The 15366-nt window shown below is 45.5% G+C and overlaps 1 protein-coding gene across 1 annotated transcript in view; it reads right to left on the bottom strand.

Moving 5' to 3' along the window:
• Positions 1-15366, bottom strand: part of SV2B (synaptic vesicle glycoprotein 2B) — a 242381-nt gene that overhangs the window by 26558 nt on the left and 200457 nt on the right. The window contains exons 7-9 of the mRNA XM_055417742.2: positions 7185-7295; positions 5636-5724; positions 4011-4175 (exon numbers count right to left, since the gene is read on the bottom strand). Of these exons, the coding sequence (XP_055273717.1) occupies positions 4011-4175; positions 5636-5724; positions 7185-7295 (365 nt within the window). The remainder of the gene's footprint in view (positions 1-4010; positions 4176-5635; positions 5725-7184; positions 7296-15366) is intronic.

Here is a 15366-nt window from a genome sequence, read left to right as displayed (position 1 = left end):
TATTCTCTATTCTTTGTATGTTTGATATATTTCATGATGCAATAAAAAAAAAAAAAAAGAAAGGAGACAATACAATTGTTATTGGCAGATGACAGGCCTGTTAGGACTAATAAAAGAGCTCAGATCAAACATGCCCAGATCAACAGAATTTCCATTGATCTGCAGTAATAACCTGGGTAAAGGTCTGATGGAAGAACAGCCACCCCATTTTTAGTAGCTGCTGCTGCTGTTGCTGCTGCTAAGTCACTTCAGTCATGTCCGACTCTGTGTGACCCCATAGATGGAAGCCCACCAGGCTCCCCCTTCCCTGGGATTCTCCAGGCAAGAACACTGGCTAGTTAGTTGTAAAATGGGCCTCCCACGTTGTTCAGTGGGTAAAAATCTGCCTGCAATGCAGGAGATGCAGGTTTGATTCCTGGATAGGGAAGATCCCCTGGAGGAGGACACGGCAACCCACTCCAGTATCCTTGCCTGGAGAATCCCATGGACAGAGAAGCCTGGAGGGCTACAGTCCATGGGGCCACACAGAATTGGACATGACTGAAACAATGGACTACACACGCATGCACAATTGTAAAACATTCAGGAAGAAGCTCTATAAGAACTATGCATAACCTAGATTAAATTTCTAAATTATGCTGAGGTATTTTAGTAGTGGGCTTCTCTACTGGCCCTGTGGTAAAGAAGACATGGGTTTGATCCCTGGGTCAGGAAGGTACCTTGGAGAAGGAAATGGTAACACACCCCAGTATTCCTGTGTGGGAAATGCACAGGGGAGCCTGGCGGGCTACAGTCCATGGGATCGCAAAAGAGAGATGACTTAGCAATTTAGTTCAGTTCAGTTCAATTCAGTCGCTCAGTCGTGACCGACTAAACAACAACAATTTCAGCAACCCTGAAGCCTGATGGACATTTTATCTCAATATTATGACTTTCTGATGTGCAATCACAGGCTTACACAGGTCAGAGAGGGTTCATCTAGTTACTGACCCATCAGGCTTGGAACCTAGACCCCCAAGTCTTGGCTTCTTGCTCAGACCTGAAGCCAGAAGGTACGTTGAACACATCTCCCACCCTTGGCAGCTTCACGGAGCGTTATTTGCCCTGAAACACACCCGCTGCAGATGAAGAAAATGTTTACTGATGCCTCACTAAAGACAGCTTTTAACTGTGTGTGCAGCATGCCACTGTGATGCACGAAATCAAATCAAATCTTCTAGATCGACTTTCTCTTTGCTCTCCCTGCTAAAAGTAATCTTCCCCATGTGTGGTAGCTAATAAAGCAAATAATTTTACCTAAAGTTTTAATCAGCAAAGTGTGGTCAAACGGGGACTACTGTTAAGAGTGGGGACAATGCCAATGAATATGAAGAATTTAACTTGTCACAAGAGGCTCAAGATTCCCACAAGTGAGGTGCTTTCTAGTTGGTGACCAGCAGATGGCAGCATAACTCAAGAAAAACAAACAAACCCACGTTTAATTCCTCAGTTTCAAAGGTTCCTAATCTTTTTTGAATGGTGGTGCTGGAGAAGAATCTTGAGAGTTCCTTGAACAGCAAGGAAATCACACCAGTCAATCCCTAAAGGAAATCAACCCTGAATATTCATTGGAAGGACTGATGCTGAAACTGAAGCTATAATACCTTGGCCACCTGATGCAAAGAGCTGACTCACTGGAAAAGACCCTGATGCTGGGAAAGATTGAAGGAAGGAGGAGAAGGGGATGGCAGAGGATGAGATGGTTAGACAGTATCACCAACTTGACGGACATGAGTTTGAGCCAACTCCGAGAGATCGTAAAGGACAGACAAGCCTGGTGTGCTGCAGTTCACAGGGTCACAAAGAGTCAGACACGACTTAGTGACTGAACAACAACATATGAGATTATCTACGAAATAATCAGCCTGGTTATCATTGTCATCACCATCGCCACTATAGTAACACCACATTAGAGTGTCATTGGACAAAGGCGACTTCACAGATGATGTCTCTTTTAATGAATTTGTCTCTGCACGGAATAACATCATATCAGAGGGACATCTAGCCATCTATAACATCCCTTACTTTTCAACACTTCCAATGCATTCTAATAAAGAAGGGCAACATTTCTTCTTCTTCTTTTTTTTTTGGTGGGTGGGGAGGTGCTGTGCTGGGTCTTCCCGCAAATCACAGGTTTTTTTTTTTCCTCTGGTGCTTAATTGCCTCAGGACATGTGGGATCTTACTTCCTGGAGCAGGGATCAAACCTGAGTCCCCTGCATTGGAAGGAGGATTCTTAACCGCTGGATCACCAGGGAAATCCCAAGAAGGGCAACATCTCTTCCTCGGCAATGCCAATGCAAGATCTCTGGGTTTATACTGAAGAGCCCTGACAGTGAGAAATCCCAGGGGGGATTACCATTCACCACCAACCATCAGCCTTGGAACTGTCATCCTTGGAGTGGCCACTCTCAGCAGATTCCAGTGGCCCAAGTGTCCCCAGCGAGGGCGTGTGCACATCTGGGCATGTAAACGTGGAGATGTTTGTGACTGAGCCTCGGCATCTTAAAACATCATCTGAAAATCTGAACTCCAGTCTACTGATAGTCACGCCTAACTTTCCTTCCTCAAAAGCCTTATATTTATAGAAATAACATTCCTCTTTTCATGTCACACTTCCTTTCTCATCCTAAATAACAGAGGACATTTGCTAAGGTCTGGCCAGTAACATATGGACTGGATGGCCCAAGGCCCCCTCCTTGGACTTCAACCAGACACGTACTGCTTTCCCACAGTGGCTAAGAGTCAATGGGCACAGCCACTTGGACACATAGCTGGGTGTGGGCTGGAAGTGTAGAACTGGCATTGGAAGAGAGAATTCCTGGTGATAATTCTTGCACAGGTGCATTAACTAAAGGGCAGGGCCTATCACTGACAATGAACTACCTGGGCTGTGGGGTTTCTGGTGTAGCCCTCCCCTGACCCAGTGAACTTGCTAAGGATAGTTCAAGATGGCAAACGGCAGAGGTGAAAATGCTCAGCTTAGTGGACCATGTGGCTTGGAGGGAACTTTGTGCCATCCTGACCCATTTGGGGCCATTGGAGGCAACCTCAAGGAGGCATTCTTAAAGCCCAGTGGTCTAGACTATCCATCTCAGTGTTCCAGGAGTAGAAAGGAGTCAAACAGACTGAAGAAGAGGTCTGTCTGAGAGTGTGCTGTTGTGTCCAACTCTTTGCAACCCTATGGACTATGTAGCCTGCCAGGCTCCTCTGTCTGTGGGATTCTCCAGGCAAGAATACTGGAGTGGGTTGCCATTTCCTTCTCCGTGGGATCGAACCCGTCTCTCCTGTGTCTCCTGCACTGCAGGTGGATTCTTTACCACTGAGCCACCAGGGAAGCCCTGAAAAGGATATGGGCAGGACTTTTTTAACACTGCTCTATTTTTTTTTTCCCCCAAAGGACAACAACACTCTTGATGGCAAAGTGCCATGCCGATAGACACTTGGAGGTAGGATCTTCCTGACCCAGGGATAAAACCCACATCTCCTGCATTCCAGGAGGATTCTTTACCCACTGAACCATCGGGGAAGCCAATAATAGGTGAAAGAATATCATAAAATAGTGTCATATTAGCCTCTGGGCTTGCAGCTGAAGAAGCATCAAGAATCAAAGAAAAAGCTCAACAGTCAAGCTGTGAGTTGGTGCCGGAACTCTGGGCCCTCCCTCCAGCCAGGCATCATTGAGGGGCTCACTGTGCATCACCAATAAATGTGTGAGGTCTCAGACAAGACAGCCTGGTTGACCCTCCTTGATCAATCAACCCTAGCCAGGATGATGGGGGACCGCGCGGTATAGACAGGGCCACCAGGGGGCAGTGTCAAGTCTCTGGCAGCCTAGGCAAAGTGTGATACTCTACCAGTCTCAGCTCAATCCCCACCATATTGAATTCTTTTCTCCAACGCCTCCCTCCCCAAGACAGTACCCACACAAACTCCTCTTGATCTAAGGAAAGCCCATGGTCCCACACTTACTTGTCATTCACAAGTTTCCCATGTTGGTGGATCTGATTTTCCATCGTGAAGTTGATTGTGACACCATACACGTGCTCGTCGTGAAACACCTTCATTTTGGACTTGTACGCTTCATCTTGAAAATACCGGATCATGTCAGGGAACCAAACTGTCAGTCCATAGTAACTGTAATAGAGAAGACAGAATGTTGGAGCAGCAACACCATCAGAGTCTGCATTTCTGATATGATGTAAATCAAGCCCATTTTCAATGAGTCAATATGGTTCATTTGAAAATATAACTCATATAAATAGATCTAATGGAAAAAATCACAATCATCTCCATAGATGCCAGAAAGGCACTTGATAAAAAAACAGCATGCATTCTTGATTAAAACACCAATAGATTAGAAATCCATGCGTGCTTCCTTGGCACATAAAAACATATATAGTGCTGGTGGTTTAGTCGCTAAGTCGTGTCTGACTCTTGTGACTCCATGGACTGTAGCCCGCCAGCCTCCTCTCTCCATGGGATTCTCCAGGAAAGAATACTGGAGTGGGTTGCCATTTCCTTCTCCAGGGGATCTTCCCGACCTGGGGATCGAACCCCAGGTCTCTTGCATTGCAGGCAAATTCTTTACTATCTGAGCCACCAGGGAAGATGAGAAAGGTTTCCTTGATATTAAAAAAGTGGAGCTCAAGGACTTCCCTGGTGGTCTAGTGGCTAAGACTCCACATCCTCCCAAGGCAGGGGGCCAGGTCAGGTAACTAGATCCCACACATCATAACTAAGACTTTGCAAGCCTCAACTAAAAAAAAAAAAAATTCCCATGCAGCAACTAAAGATTCTGCATGCTATAATGAAGATCAAAGATCCCACATGCAGTAACCAAGACCCAGCGGAACCAACTAAAAAAAATTTATTTTTAAAAACTCAATCTCAGAGAAAGGCAGCCTCTTCCTTGTTGGGACACTTTTCCGAGTCTGAGAATACTGAGAGCAGTTGCAGGCATCTTGCTAGCAGATGAGAACTAGCCTGAGGCTGAATCCCCACCTGGAGGCTGCCTCCCCATGGAATTCTTGTTACAAAGGATCAGAAATTTCCTTGTTGTAGCAGCCACTAGAGTGGGTTGCCTGTCATAGCCAAAAACATCCAATCTGACACAGACTCTATATGAGTTAGAACCAATGGTAACCCTCAACGATGAGGCATGGGAAGCACAAGAAAATTAATGAACTTTCTGTTCAGTTGCTAAATTGGGTCTGACTCTTTGCAGCCCCATGGACTGCAGCACATCAGGCTTCCCTGTCCCTTCACTATCTCCCGGAGTTTGCTCAAACTCATGTCCATTAAGCTGGTGACCCCATCTAACCATCTCATCCTCTCGTCCCCTTCTCCTCCCGCCCTCAATCTTTCCCAGCATCAGGGCCTTTTCCAATGAGTCAGCTCTTCGCATCAGGTGGCCAAAGTATTGGAGCTTCAGCATCTGTCCTTCTAATGAATATTCAGGGTTGATTTCCTTTAGGATTGACTGGTTTGATCTCCTTGCAGTCCAAAGGACTCTCAAGAATCTTCTCCAGCACTCCGCTGTCTACATTAGTCATAGCTTTTTATTAATTAATGAACTTAAAGAAGACAGAACTTACCTTAAAGCCATGGTAAACCAGACCACGGCCAGAATCAGCGTGTTCATCCTGTAAGGCCCCATCACACAGTACAGAGCATTTTCCCAGACCTATAACCCACAGCAGAGATGGGTGGTTAAAGGCAGAAACTTGTAAGTTGGAAGAGCTCCTTTTAAAGATTCTCTATTAAATTGCCTAGGAACCCACGGAGAGAACAGGCAGCAATGTCTTCCAGAGGCAGCAATTCTGCTCAAGGGACAAGAAACCCTCGTCTGTTCTTATTAGTTGGTGTCATGCTCTAACAGTCCTGTAGTATCCACGAACACAATGAGGCATATGACCAAAAGCACAGTGAGTGGGGATGTCAAGGTGCTTGGTAGCCTTGAGTTCTTCTCCCCACCAATGGGAATGGATGCTATTTCAAACACTGAACCACCCTGCACCAAGAAGGTTATCCAGGTTCAGTAGACTCTGGCCGTTGACTGCCTGAGTGTTTGACAGTTGGCTTGTCTCATAGGACCACTTCTCTGGAGAACGGCCTTGCCCTTCATAAAGACTTTCTCAGAGATCACCAACAAACCTTAAAGGGTCCTTTCTTTCACTCACTCCCTCCTTCCTACGGTTTATTTAAAGAGAAAGTGCCACTGGAGTAGCATATCAGCAAGAATTTTCACCTGATCTAGGATGAGACTCCCAGCCCTGTGGGACAAAAACTGATCCTGAAATGTCTCCCAAATATGGATTGAATTTTGGACCAAGAGGAGGAACTGATAAGCAGAATACTGCCTGGCATATTGGTAAACACAGGCTGTCACGTTCACCAGTGACTTCAGCCACCACCAGAAGGCGAGCTGGTGAACCCTGAGGGAACTCAGAAGGGAAACGAATACCCGCCTTTTAGCAGCCACCAGACTGCAGCCTCTCCCCATGGTGAGCCCTGAGGACACTCAGGATGTGAAAACACAGGAAGGACATTGGCCCCAGATAGCTGAGGTGCATATATAAAAGGAATAATTTCAGTGAGCCCAGACTTTTGCACCTTCCCAGGCATGGAAAAACACTAAATTCTTTAACGTGACATATCTAGTTTTCTTTCATTAACAATAAACTTCTGACGGTCAGACTCCCTGCCCTTTGTTGCAAAACTCCTATATATCTGGCTTCCCCAACCCTCGCCTCCTTGGATAGTTCTCTCAGAGTTACTTGAGCTGCTACCTCCTGGGCTTGAAGTCCTAAAAATTCCCACTAAACAAAGCATAACTCTCAGACCAAAAAAAAAGAAGAAGAAGGTGCTAGAAAGAAAGGTGCTTTCTCCGACTAGACATTGTATCTACATTCAAAATCTCTGCCTTTGGAAAGAATAGCAAAGAAAAGAAACTAAGGATTAGACACTTTGTGGTTCAGGGCTCACAGGAGTTGGAGGTCAGTGTGCACTAGGACCCAAATGTTGTTTCCTGCCTATCACTGTTCCTTGGGTAGATGGGCGTGTTCAAAATCTCTATTCCTCATCCACCGTCATTACAGATCACATAGAGCCTCCCTCTCACCCACCTCAGGTCTCCAAACATACCTGCTTGAAAGTGGTCTTGAATCTGACTAACCAGCGCTGATACCAAGTTCCTGTTGAACTCTGGATCTCAATGAATTCATCCATTTGCTTGGGAGTTTTAATGTTGGAAACCTGTGAAGCAAAGACAGGCTAGAGAATCTTAACCTTACTTTGACTTTTCAATTTTTAGTTGAATGTAACTGACTTTATCGGAGAAGGCAATGGCAAGCCACTCCAGTACTCTTGCCTAGAAAATCTCATGGACGGAGGAGCCTGGTAGGCTGCAGTCCATGCGGTCGCTAAGGGTTGGACACGACTGAGCGACTTCACTTTCACTTTCACTTTTCACTTTCACACATTGGAGAAAGAAATGGCAACCCACTCCAGTGTTCTTGCCTGGAGAATCCCAGGGACGGGGGAGCCTGGTGGGCTTCCGTCTGTGGGGTCACACAGAGTCGGACACGACTGAAGTGACTTAGCAGCAGCAGCAGTAACTGACTTTATTAACTTCCTTAGGGCTAGAAGAGCTTTTGGTGACCCTTTAGTTCAGTAATTCTTAACCAAAATTGTACACAGCATCTCTTAGCGATCTTTCTCAGGTAGATATGTCCCACTGCAGACAAATGATTCAGAGTTTTTTCACTCAATTATGGCTTTGGGAAGTACACTGACGTCCTGTTTATATCCTATTTGCTCATAATAGAGTTGACTCCACCTTAAAATTCACAGGTCTATCCTTAATGGGCATTAACACCAGAGAAGTCTAGAGCCTATGTAGACAACAGTGTGTGTCTGCATGAGTGTGTGTGTTAGGAGAGAAAGCTTGCTCTGGAAGACTTTTTAAATTATTTTGTTTATTTTTGGCTGTGCTGGGTCCTTGTTGCTGCACGGGCTTTCTCTAGGTGTGGCAGGTCAGGGCTGCTCTCTGGTTGCGGTCTGTGGGTTTCTCATTGTGGTGGCTTCTATTGCTGTGGAGCACAGGCTCTAGGGCCCGAGGCTTCAGTAGTTGCAGCTTCTGGACTCTAAAGCCCAGGCTCAATAGTTGTGGCACATGGCCTTAGTTGCTCCACAATATGTGGGATACTCCTGGATCAGGGATCAAACCCATGTCTCCTGCATTGGCAGGCGGATTCTTTACCACTGAGCCACAAGGAAAGTCCTGTGTAAGACATGTTTTAAACACAGCAGAATAAAAGACATTAAGTCCTCCTTCTGCACAGCAAAAGAAATCGCCAACAAAATGCAAAGACAACCTACAGAATGGGAGAAAATATTTGCAAATCATAAATTTGACAAGGGACTAATATTCAAAATATATCAAGAACCCATGCAACTCCCAGCAAAAAAAAAAAAAAATCAAAAAATCCAATTAAAAAATGGACAGAGGATCTGAACAGACAGTTCTCCAAAGAAGACAAAGAGATGGCCAATAGGCAGGTGAAAAAAATGCAAAGCATCACTAATCATCAGGGAAATGCAAATTAAAACCACACTAACATATCACCTCATACCTGCTAAAATAGTTATTACCAAAAAGACAAAAAATAACACGTGTCCATTAAGATGTGGGGAAAGGAAACGCTTCTGCATTATTGGTGGGGATGCAAACTGCTGAGACTACTATGGGAAACAGCATGGAGGTTCCCCCCAAAATTCAAAATAGAACAACCATACGATCTATGAATTCCACTTCTGGATATTTATCTGAGGAAATGAAAACACTAAATCAAAAAGATATCTGTGCTCCCATCTTCACTGCAGTATTATCATAAAAGTGAAGATATGGAAACTACCCAAGTGGCCACTGATAAGTGAAAGGATAACGATGTGATATACACACACACACACACAGGAATACTGCTGCTAAGTCGCTTCAGTCGTGTCTGACTCTGTGTGAGCCCATAGATGGCAGCCCACCAGGCTTCCCCGTCCCTGGGGTTCTCCAGGCAAGAACATTGGAGTGGGCTGCCATCTCCTTCTCCAATGCATGAAAGTAAAAAGTGAAAGTGAAGTCGCTCAGTCGTGTCCGACTCTTAGCAACCCCATGGACTGCAGCCTACTAGGCTCCTCCACCCATGGGATTTCCCAGGCAAGGGTACTGGAGTGGGTTGCCATTTCCTTCTCCAACAGGAATACTAACCAACCATAAAATAGAAAATCTTGCCATTTGCAACAACGTGGATGGACCTTGAGGACGTGATGGTAAGTGAAATAAATCAGATGGAGAAAGGCAAGTACTGCATGATCCCACTTATACTCGGAGAATCAACCAAACAAAACAAAAACAGAAAACCAAGCTCATAGATACAGAGAACAGATTGGTGGTTTCCAGAGGGGAGGGGAGTGGGAAGGGTGGATAAAACAGGAGAAAGGAGTCGAAAGGTACAAACAAACTTGCAGCTATAAAATAAGTCCTGGGATGTAATGTAGAGTATGGTGATAATAGTTCAGTTCAGTCGCTCAGTTGTGTCCGACTCTGCAACCCCATGGACGGCAGTATGCCAGGCCTCCCTGTCTATCACCAGCTCCCGGAGTTTATCCAAACTCACATCCATTGAGTCAGTGATGCCATCCAACCATTTCATCCTCTGTCATCCCCTTCTCCTCCTGCCTTCAATCTTTCCCAGTATCAGGGTCTTTTCCAATGAGTCAGTTCTTTGCATCAGGTGGCCAAAGTATAGGAGTTTTAACTTCAGCATCAGTCCCTCCAATGAATATTCAGGACTGATTTCCTTTAGGACAGACTAGTTTGATAATAGTTAATAATACTCTATTCATTACTTGAAAGTTGCTAAGAAAGTAAATCTTGAGTCCTCAGCACAAAAAAAAACATTTTGTAACTGTGTGGTGACAGATGATAACGACACTTATTGTGGTGATCATTTTGCAATGTATACAAATATCGAATCATTATACAGAACACCTGAAACTAATACAATGTTACATGCCAATTATACCTCAATTTTTTTTAAAAAAAGGGACTTCTCTGGTGGCTCAGACATTAAAGCGTCTGCCTACAATGTGGGAGACCCGGGTTCCATCCCTGGGTCAGGAAGATCTCCTGGAGAAGGAAATGTCAACCCACTCCAGTCCTCTCGTCTGGAAAATCCCATGGACGCAGGAACCTGGTGCTACAGTGCGTGGGGTTACAAAAGTCGGACACGACTGAGCAACTTTACTTCACTTTTTAAAAAGAGAAATTAGGTCTTCCTTGCTACCCCTGGTTTTCCTCTTGGAAATCAGAGATAGGGAGTGGGAATAAGGCTGTGTGTCACAGGGAAGAACAGAATCTGACTTCATGTTGGATATGTTTCTTTAACCTTTGCTTTCTGTGGTTTTTGCTACTGAAAGGATGCTGTCTACAGCTGTAAGCTTTCCCTGCCTGGGGAACTCTACCCCTCTATGTGCATATTAAGTTGCTTCAGTCATGTCTGACTCTTTGTGACCCTATGGACTGTAGCTGACCAGGCTCCCCTGTCCATGGAATTCTCCAGACAAGAATACCAGAGTGGTTGCCATTTCCTTCTCCAGGGGATCTTCATGACCCAAAGATCGAAACTTCATCTCTTTTGCCCCCTGCACTGGCAAATGGATTCTTTACCACTAGAGCCAGCTGAGAAGCCCACTCCTCTACCTGACTTTAAAGTGTCTTTGTTCAGCTCACAGGGAAACATCCTGACCCCGCCCACCTGTGAATGGCTGCAGGAAAGAAGAAATTAACATATCCCCTCCCTGAGGACAGCCAGGCCAGGAGATATTTTGCAAGATTTATGACCTTTTTACTTTACTTCCTCATCTCCTCGCTGTCTCTGTTCGATAAAAGAAACTAGCATCCAGACCCCAATAAGCTGGTAGTCTACTATCTTCTTGGACATCCAACTTTCCAAATAAAGTCTCTCTTCCTTGCCTCAACCCTCCTCTCCCGACTTATTGGCCTGTCGTGTGGTGAGCAGACCAAGCTTGGACTCAGCAACACAAGAGCCCTGGAAAGTGTCCATTTGTCTAATGTCAGCAGGTAGCTCCAAGGAGCAATCTTGACTCATTAAGACAGTGATTTTCAGTTTAATCAATGTTTAAGACAACCACTGAATTCTATAACTAACAATCATGTTAAGGAGATTTCTGACCACACAAACTCTTAGCCAAGTTATCAGACCAAATCAGAAGAAAATGGAAGAGCCTATTCAAAAAATGCAAAAACAGTTTCCAGCACCTCCTCCAACAAAGCTTTCTTCTAGGCAGAAAAGGTTTTAGTCTTAAGAGTGTCTCCAATTCTTTCTTCAACCAAGGGACTGAGGATGTAAAGAGACAAAGGAAGAAAGAGAGAAGTGAGGCTGAATATCACACCGGAAAATACAGTTGCTGAAATAGAAACAAGCGGTTCTTTAATTCCCCAGCGCCAAGTCCAGGATGGCGCGGCTTCGTTTTTTTAAAGCTTGAACACAGTGGTTCTTAAACTTTGACTGGGCTGGATACCCCTTTGAGAATCTAGTGAAAGCATAGGTGCTCTTCCTAAAATTGCAGGTGTGTAAGCACACCAGAGCCTCCTGAGCTGGCCCTGCCGTTCCCGGGTGTGTGGCCTTTGCAATTGCTCTATTGCCTGGGTCCAGACAGGGACACAGGAGAGGGAACCCCGTTGGCCCACATCATGGGACTCTTGGCTGGAGCTGATCTTCCTGTTATTAGATAACCCAGGGAGACCAAGAACACAGCTGAAGCCAAAAGAGGCTGAGTGGAAGTGTTGAAAAAGTATCAGTTGCTCAGACATGTCTGACTCTTTGCAACCCCATGGACTGCAGGGGGCAAAAGAGATGCAACCCCATGGACTTTGCAACCCCCACCAGACTCCTCTGTCCATGGAATTCTCCAGGCAAGACTACTTAAGTGGGTTGCCATTCCCTTCTCCAGGGGATCTTCCCCATGTAGGGATCGAACCCAGGTCTCCTGCCTTGCAGGTGGATTCTTTACCATCTGAGCCACCAAGGGAAAGTTGACCCCAAATCAGGAAATATATTATGATTTACATTCAGTGGGGCTTCCCTAGCGGTCCAGTAGTTAATACTCCATGCTTCTACCGCAGTGGGCTCTGTTGGATTCCATCCCTGTGCCTTGTGGTATCGTCAAAAAAAATGCAAATTTTGTCTTTGCTTTCCTCTTGGGGAAAATAACACCCTTATTCCCTAGGGATCTGGGAGTGGGTGTGTTGACAGCTGCAAGCACAATTACTCTAATTTACAATTAAGTAGGATGTTTGACTTTCCTTTGGTCTAAACCATAATATGATCTGTGTCGCCCCAGCCCTGCGGAACAGCAGTTCTCTAGGGAATATTTCAACACCTCTCCTTTGCAAAGATGTCCTAGGGACACCTGCCAGGGGGACATTTCAGAAACTTGTGAGGCGGCAAACAGGGCTGGTGAAGCCAGGGCCCTGTAAGGGAGGAAAAAGTTCTCCTCTACCAACCTAGACTCCCAGACTAGGTCTGGAAGCTAAACTGGAAAAGACAGATTTAACTGGAGTAGGGACCTCCCTGGTGGTTCAGTGGCTAAGACTCTGTGCTCACAGTGCAGGGGGCCTGGGTTCGATCCCCAGTCATGGGTCTAGATTCCTCAACTGAAAGATTCTGAATGCTGCAACTGAGACAACACAGCTGAAAAATATTAACAGAAGTAACGCACCCACATTTTACTAAATTTTTATGTATCTGTGGGAGCCTTCACAAGAGAATGAAGTCCCAAAGAAGTGACCAGTGTAGGAAGCTTTTATACTGTGTGTGTGTGCGTGTGTGTGTGTGTGTTACTTGCTCAGTCACATCCAACTCTTTGTGACTCTATGGACAATAAGCCACTAGGCTCCTCTGTCCATGGGATTCTCCAGGCAAGACTAGTGGAGTGGGTTGCCATTCCCTTCTCCAGGAGATCTTCCTGACTCAGGGATGGAACCAGGTCTCCTGCACTGCAGGCAGATTCTTTACCATCTGAGCCACCAGGGAAGCCTTAGAAACAGTAAATTTGTGAAGAACAGACAAAACAAAAGGATTTGGGTGGATAATGGTGAAGAAGGGATTAGGATGATAACAGTTTGTTTAACAGGGTTTGTTTATATAGGCTTCCTGCTCTGAAGAACAACAGCCATAGCTCTTGAGAACAGTGTATTCTTTCCTCCTGGCTCAGGGAAAGCATCTTTCACGAGGGAGATTTATGACCTGTTTCAGGAAAGAAGGGGGAGCAAGGGGAGGTCAGAGTAACCTTTCTGCTTCCGCTGTTCTCTCCAATTCCTTCAGCTTATGAGACACAATATGCCGAGGTGCCATAATTTGGGGCTGTTATGTCCTGAACCCCATCAGCTCAAAGGCAGAGTGAGGAGGGCCACACCCGGGGCTCACCATGAGCACTGAGTCCAGCCTGCCCAACGCTCTTCCTCAAGGCCACTGAGTACGTTCACTGTGATCCATCCATGGAGGGGAGCACACAGGAACAGAGCAGGACCCCAGCCAGCGGGGCTGAGTATTCACTTCCGACTCCAGCCACAGCCCAGCGGTCTGAGGTTAGTAACACTTTCCAGCCATTTGTTTTTTTCCTTTTTTCCCTGCCCTATCCAGTCATCCGCTTCTACATAATTAATATGATCACCAAGCCAGCATGATACCATGCAGGACCCTGTGGGGCTCCTGGGCATAAGGCCTTTCTGTGTCCCCCGTTTCTTTGATTATACGAAAGAGCCTTCATTCAGCCTCCATGACCTTCCCTGAGTTCCAATGGGCAGTTCCAAGCAGTCGTTAATTAGGGAAGGGATGAGAGATCAGGGAGAAACAAACAGTCAAGAAAAACAATAATGCAGCCTTGGAGCAAGGTCCTGTTTCCACATCAATGGATACACATAACATCTTCGAGCTGTTTTACAGATCCTGAAATCCTCTCCAGGTGAGAGAAGTTAACTATTAATGAGACCCCAGACTAGCATGTAGACCCCAGACTAGTTGGACCTGAAGGGTGATGATGCTGACTCCTACTTAACTCAACACCAACCCATCAGAAGAACATCCATGAGCTGATCACACCCTCTTTGAGCAATTACTATGAAACTTCTCACTATCTTCCCCAAGTTTGGAAACACATTTCTGAGGGCATTAGCGTGCTATGGCCCCCCTTTCCTGACAAAGAAATAAAGCTATTCATTTCTATTTCACCCAAAACTGTCTCTGAGATTCAACTCGGCACCTGTGTACAGAGAAGCTGAGCATTCGGCATCAGTTACGGAAATACTGAATCCATAACCTTTCTAATTCCCTTTTCCTGTAGAGGGGTGAAAACTACTAAAAACAGAGTTTATGCCCAAGGACTTGGTGACTGGCATGCATGTTGGAGAAAGACAAACTTCCAGGTCTCAGAGCCCTCTGCTCACTGATTCCTGCCTGAACTTTCTTCTGGGGCATGCACACCTTCCTGAAATGAGGGATTCTGGTCCTGAAGTAAGGGCTCAGATTCACCTTTGGAATTTGGAGTTTTGATTGATTTTCAGGTCAAGAAAGATCTCATTTCTTAAAAGTAAGCTGTTGATGTTAGAATGGGGTGTTAAAAGAGAAAGCAGACCACTGCTCTAAAAAGGGGTCCCAGTCAGGCAACCCTGTGGCTGGTTTATTTTTATTTAATTTTTATTGGAGGATAGTTGATTTACAATATTGTATTAGTTTCTACTATAAAGCAAAATGAATCAGTCACGTGCATGCGAAGTCCCTTCAGTCATGTCTGATGCTGCAACCCTACGGACTGTAGCCCACCAGGCTCCTCTGTCCATGGGATTCTCTGGGCAAGAATACTGGAGTGGTTTGCCATGCCCTCCACCAGGGGATCTTCCCAACCCAGGGATCAAACCCAAGCCTTCTGCAGCTCCTGCATTGCAGGTGGATTCTTTACCACTAGCACCACCTGGGAAATCACACATACACATATATCCCCTCTTTTTTGGACTTCCTTCCCATTCAAGTCACCACAGTGCCTTGAGTAGCCTTCCCTGTGGTATGCAGCAGGTTTTTATTAGTTACCTATTTTATACAAAGTATCAATCTGTGGTTAGTTTACAAGTTATCCTTCCAGAGGCAACCTTAGGAAAACCACCATGTGTAAGGTCCTGCATATGGACAAGCAGGGCAAGACAGAGGTGGAAGGTCAGGGAGATTTATAGTTACAGGGACAGACACACAAA

This window comes from Moschus berezovskii, chromosome 21 (assembly GCF_049115385.1).
Source record: "Moschus berezovskii isolate FMDL1 chromosome 21, NW_MosBer_1.0, whole genome shotgun sequence".
In the NCBI taxonomy this organism is placed as follows: domain Eukaryota; kingdom Metazoa; phylum Chordata; class Mammalia; order Artiodactyla; family Moschidae; genus Moschus; species Moschus berezovskii.
Note: the sequence above shows the minus strand (reverse complement) of the source record. Positions and strands in the feature narration are given on the sequence as shown.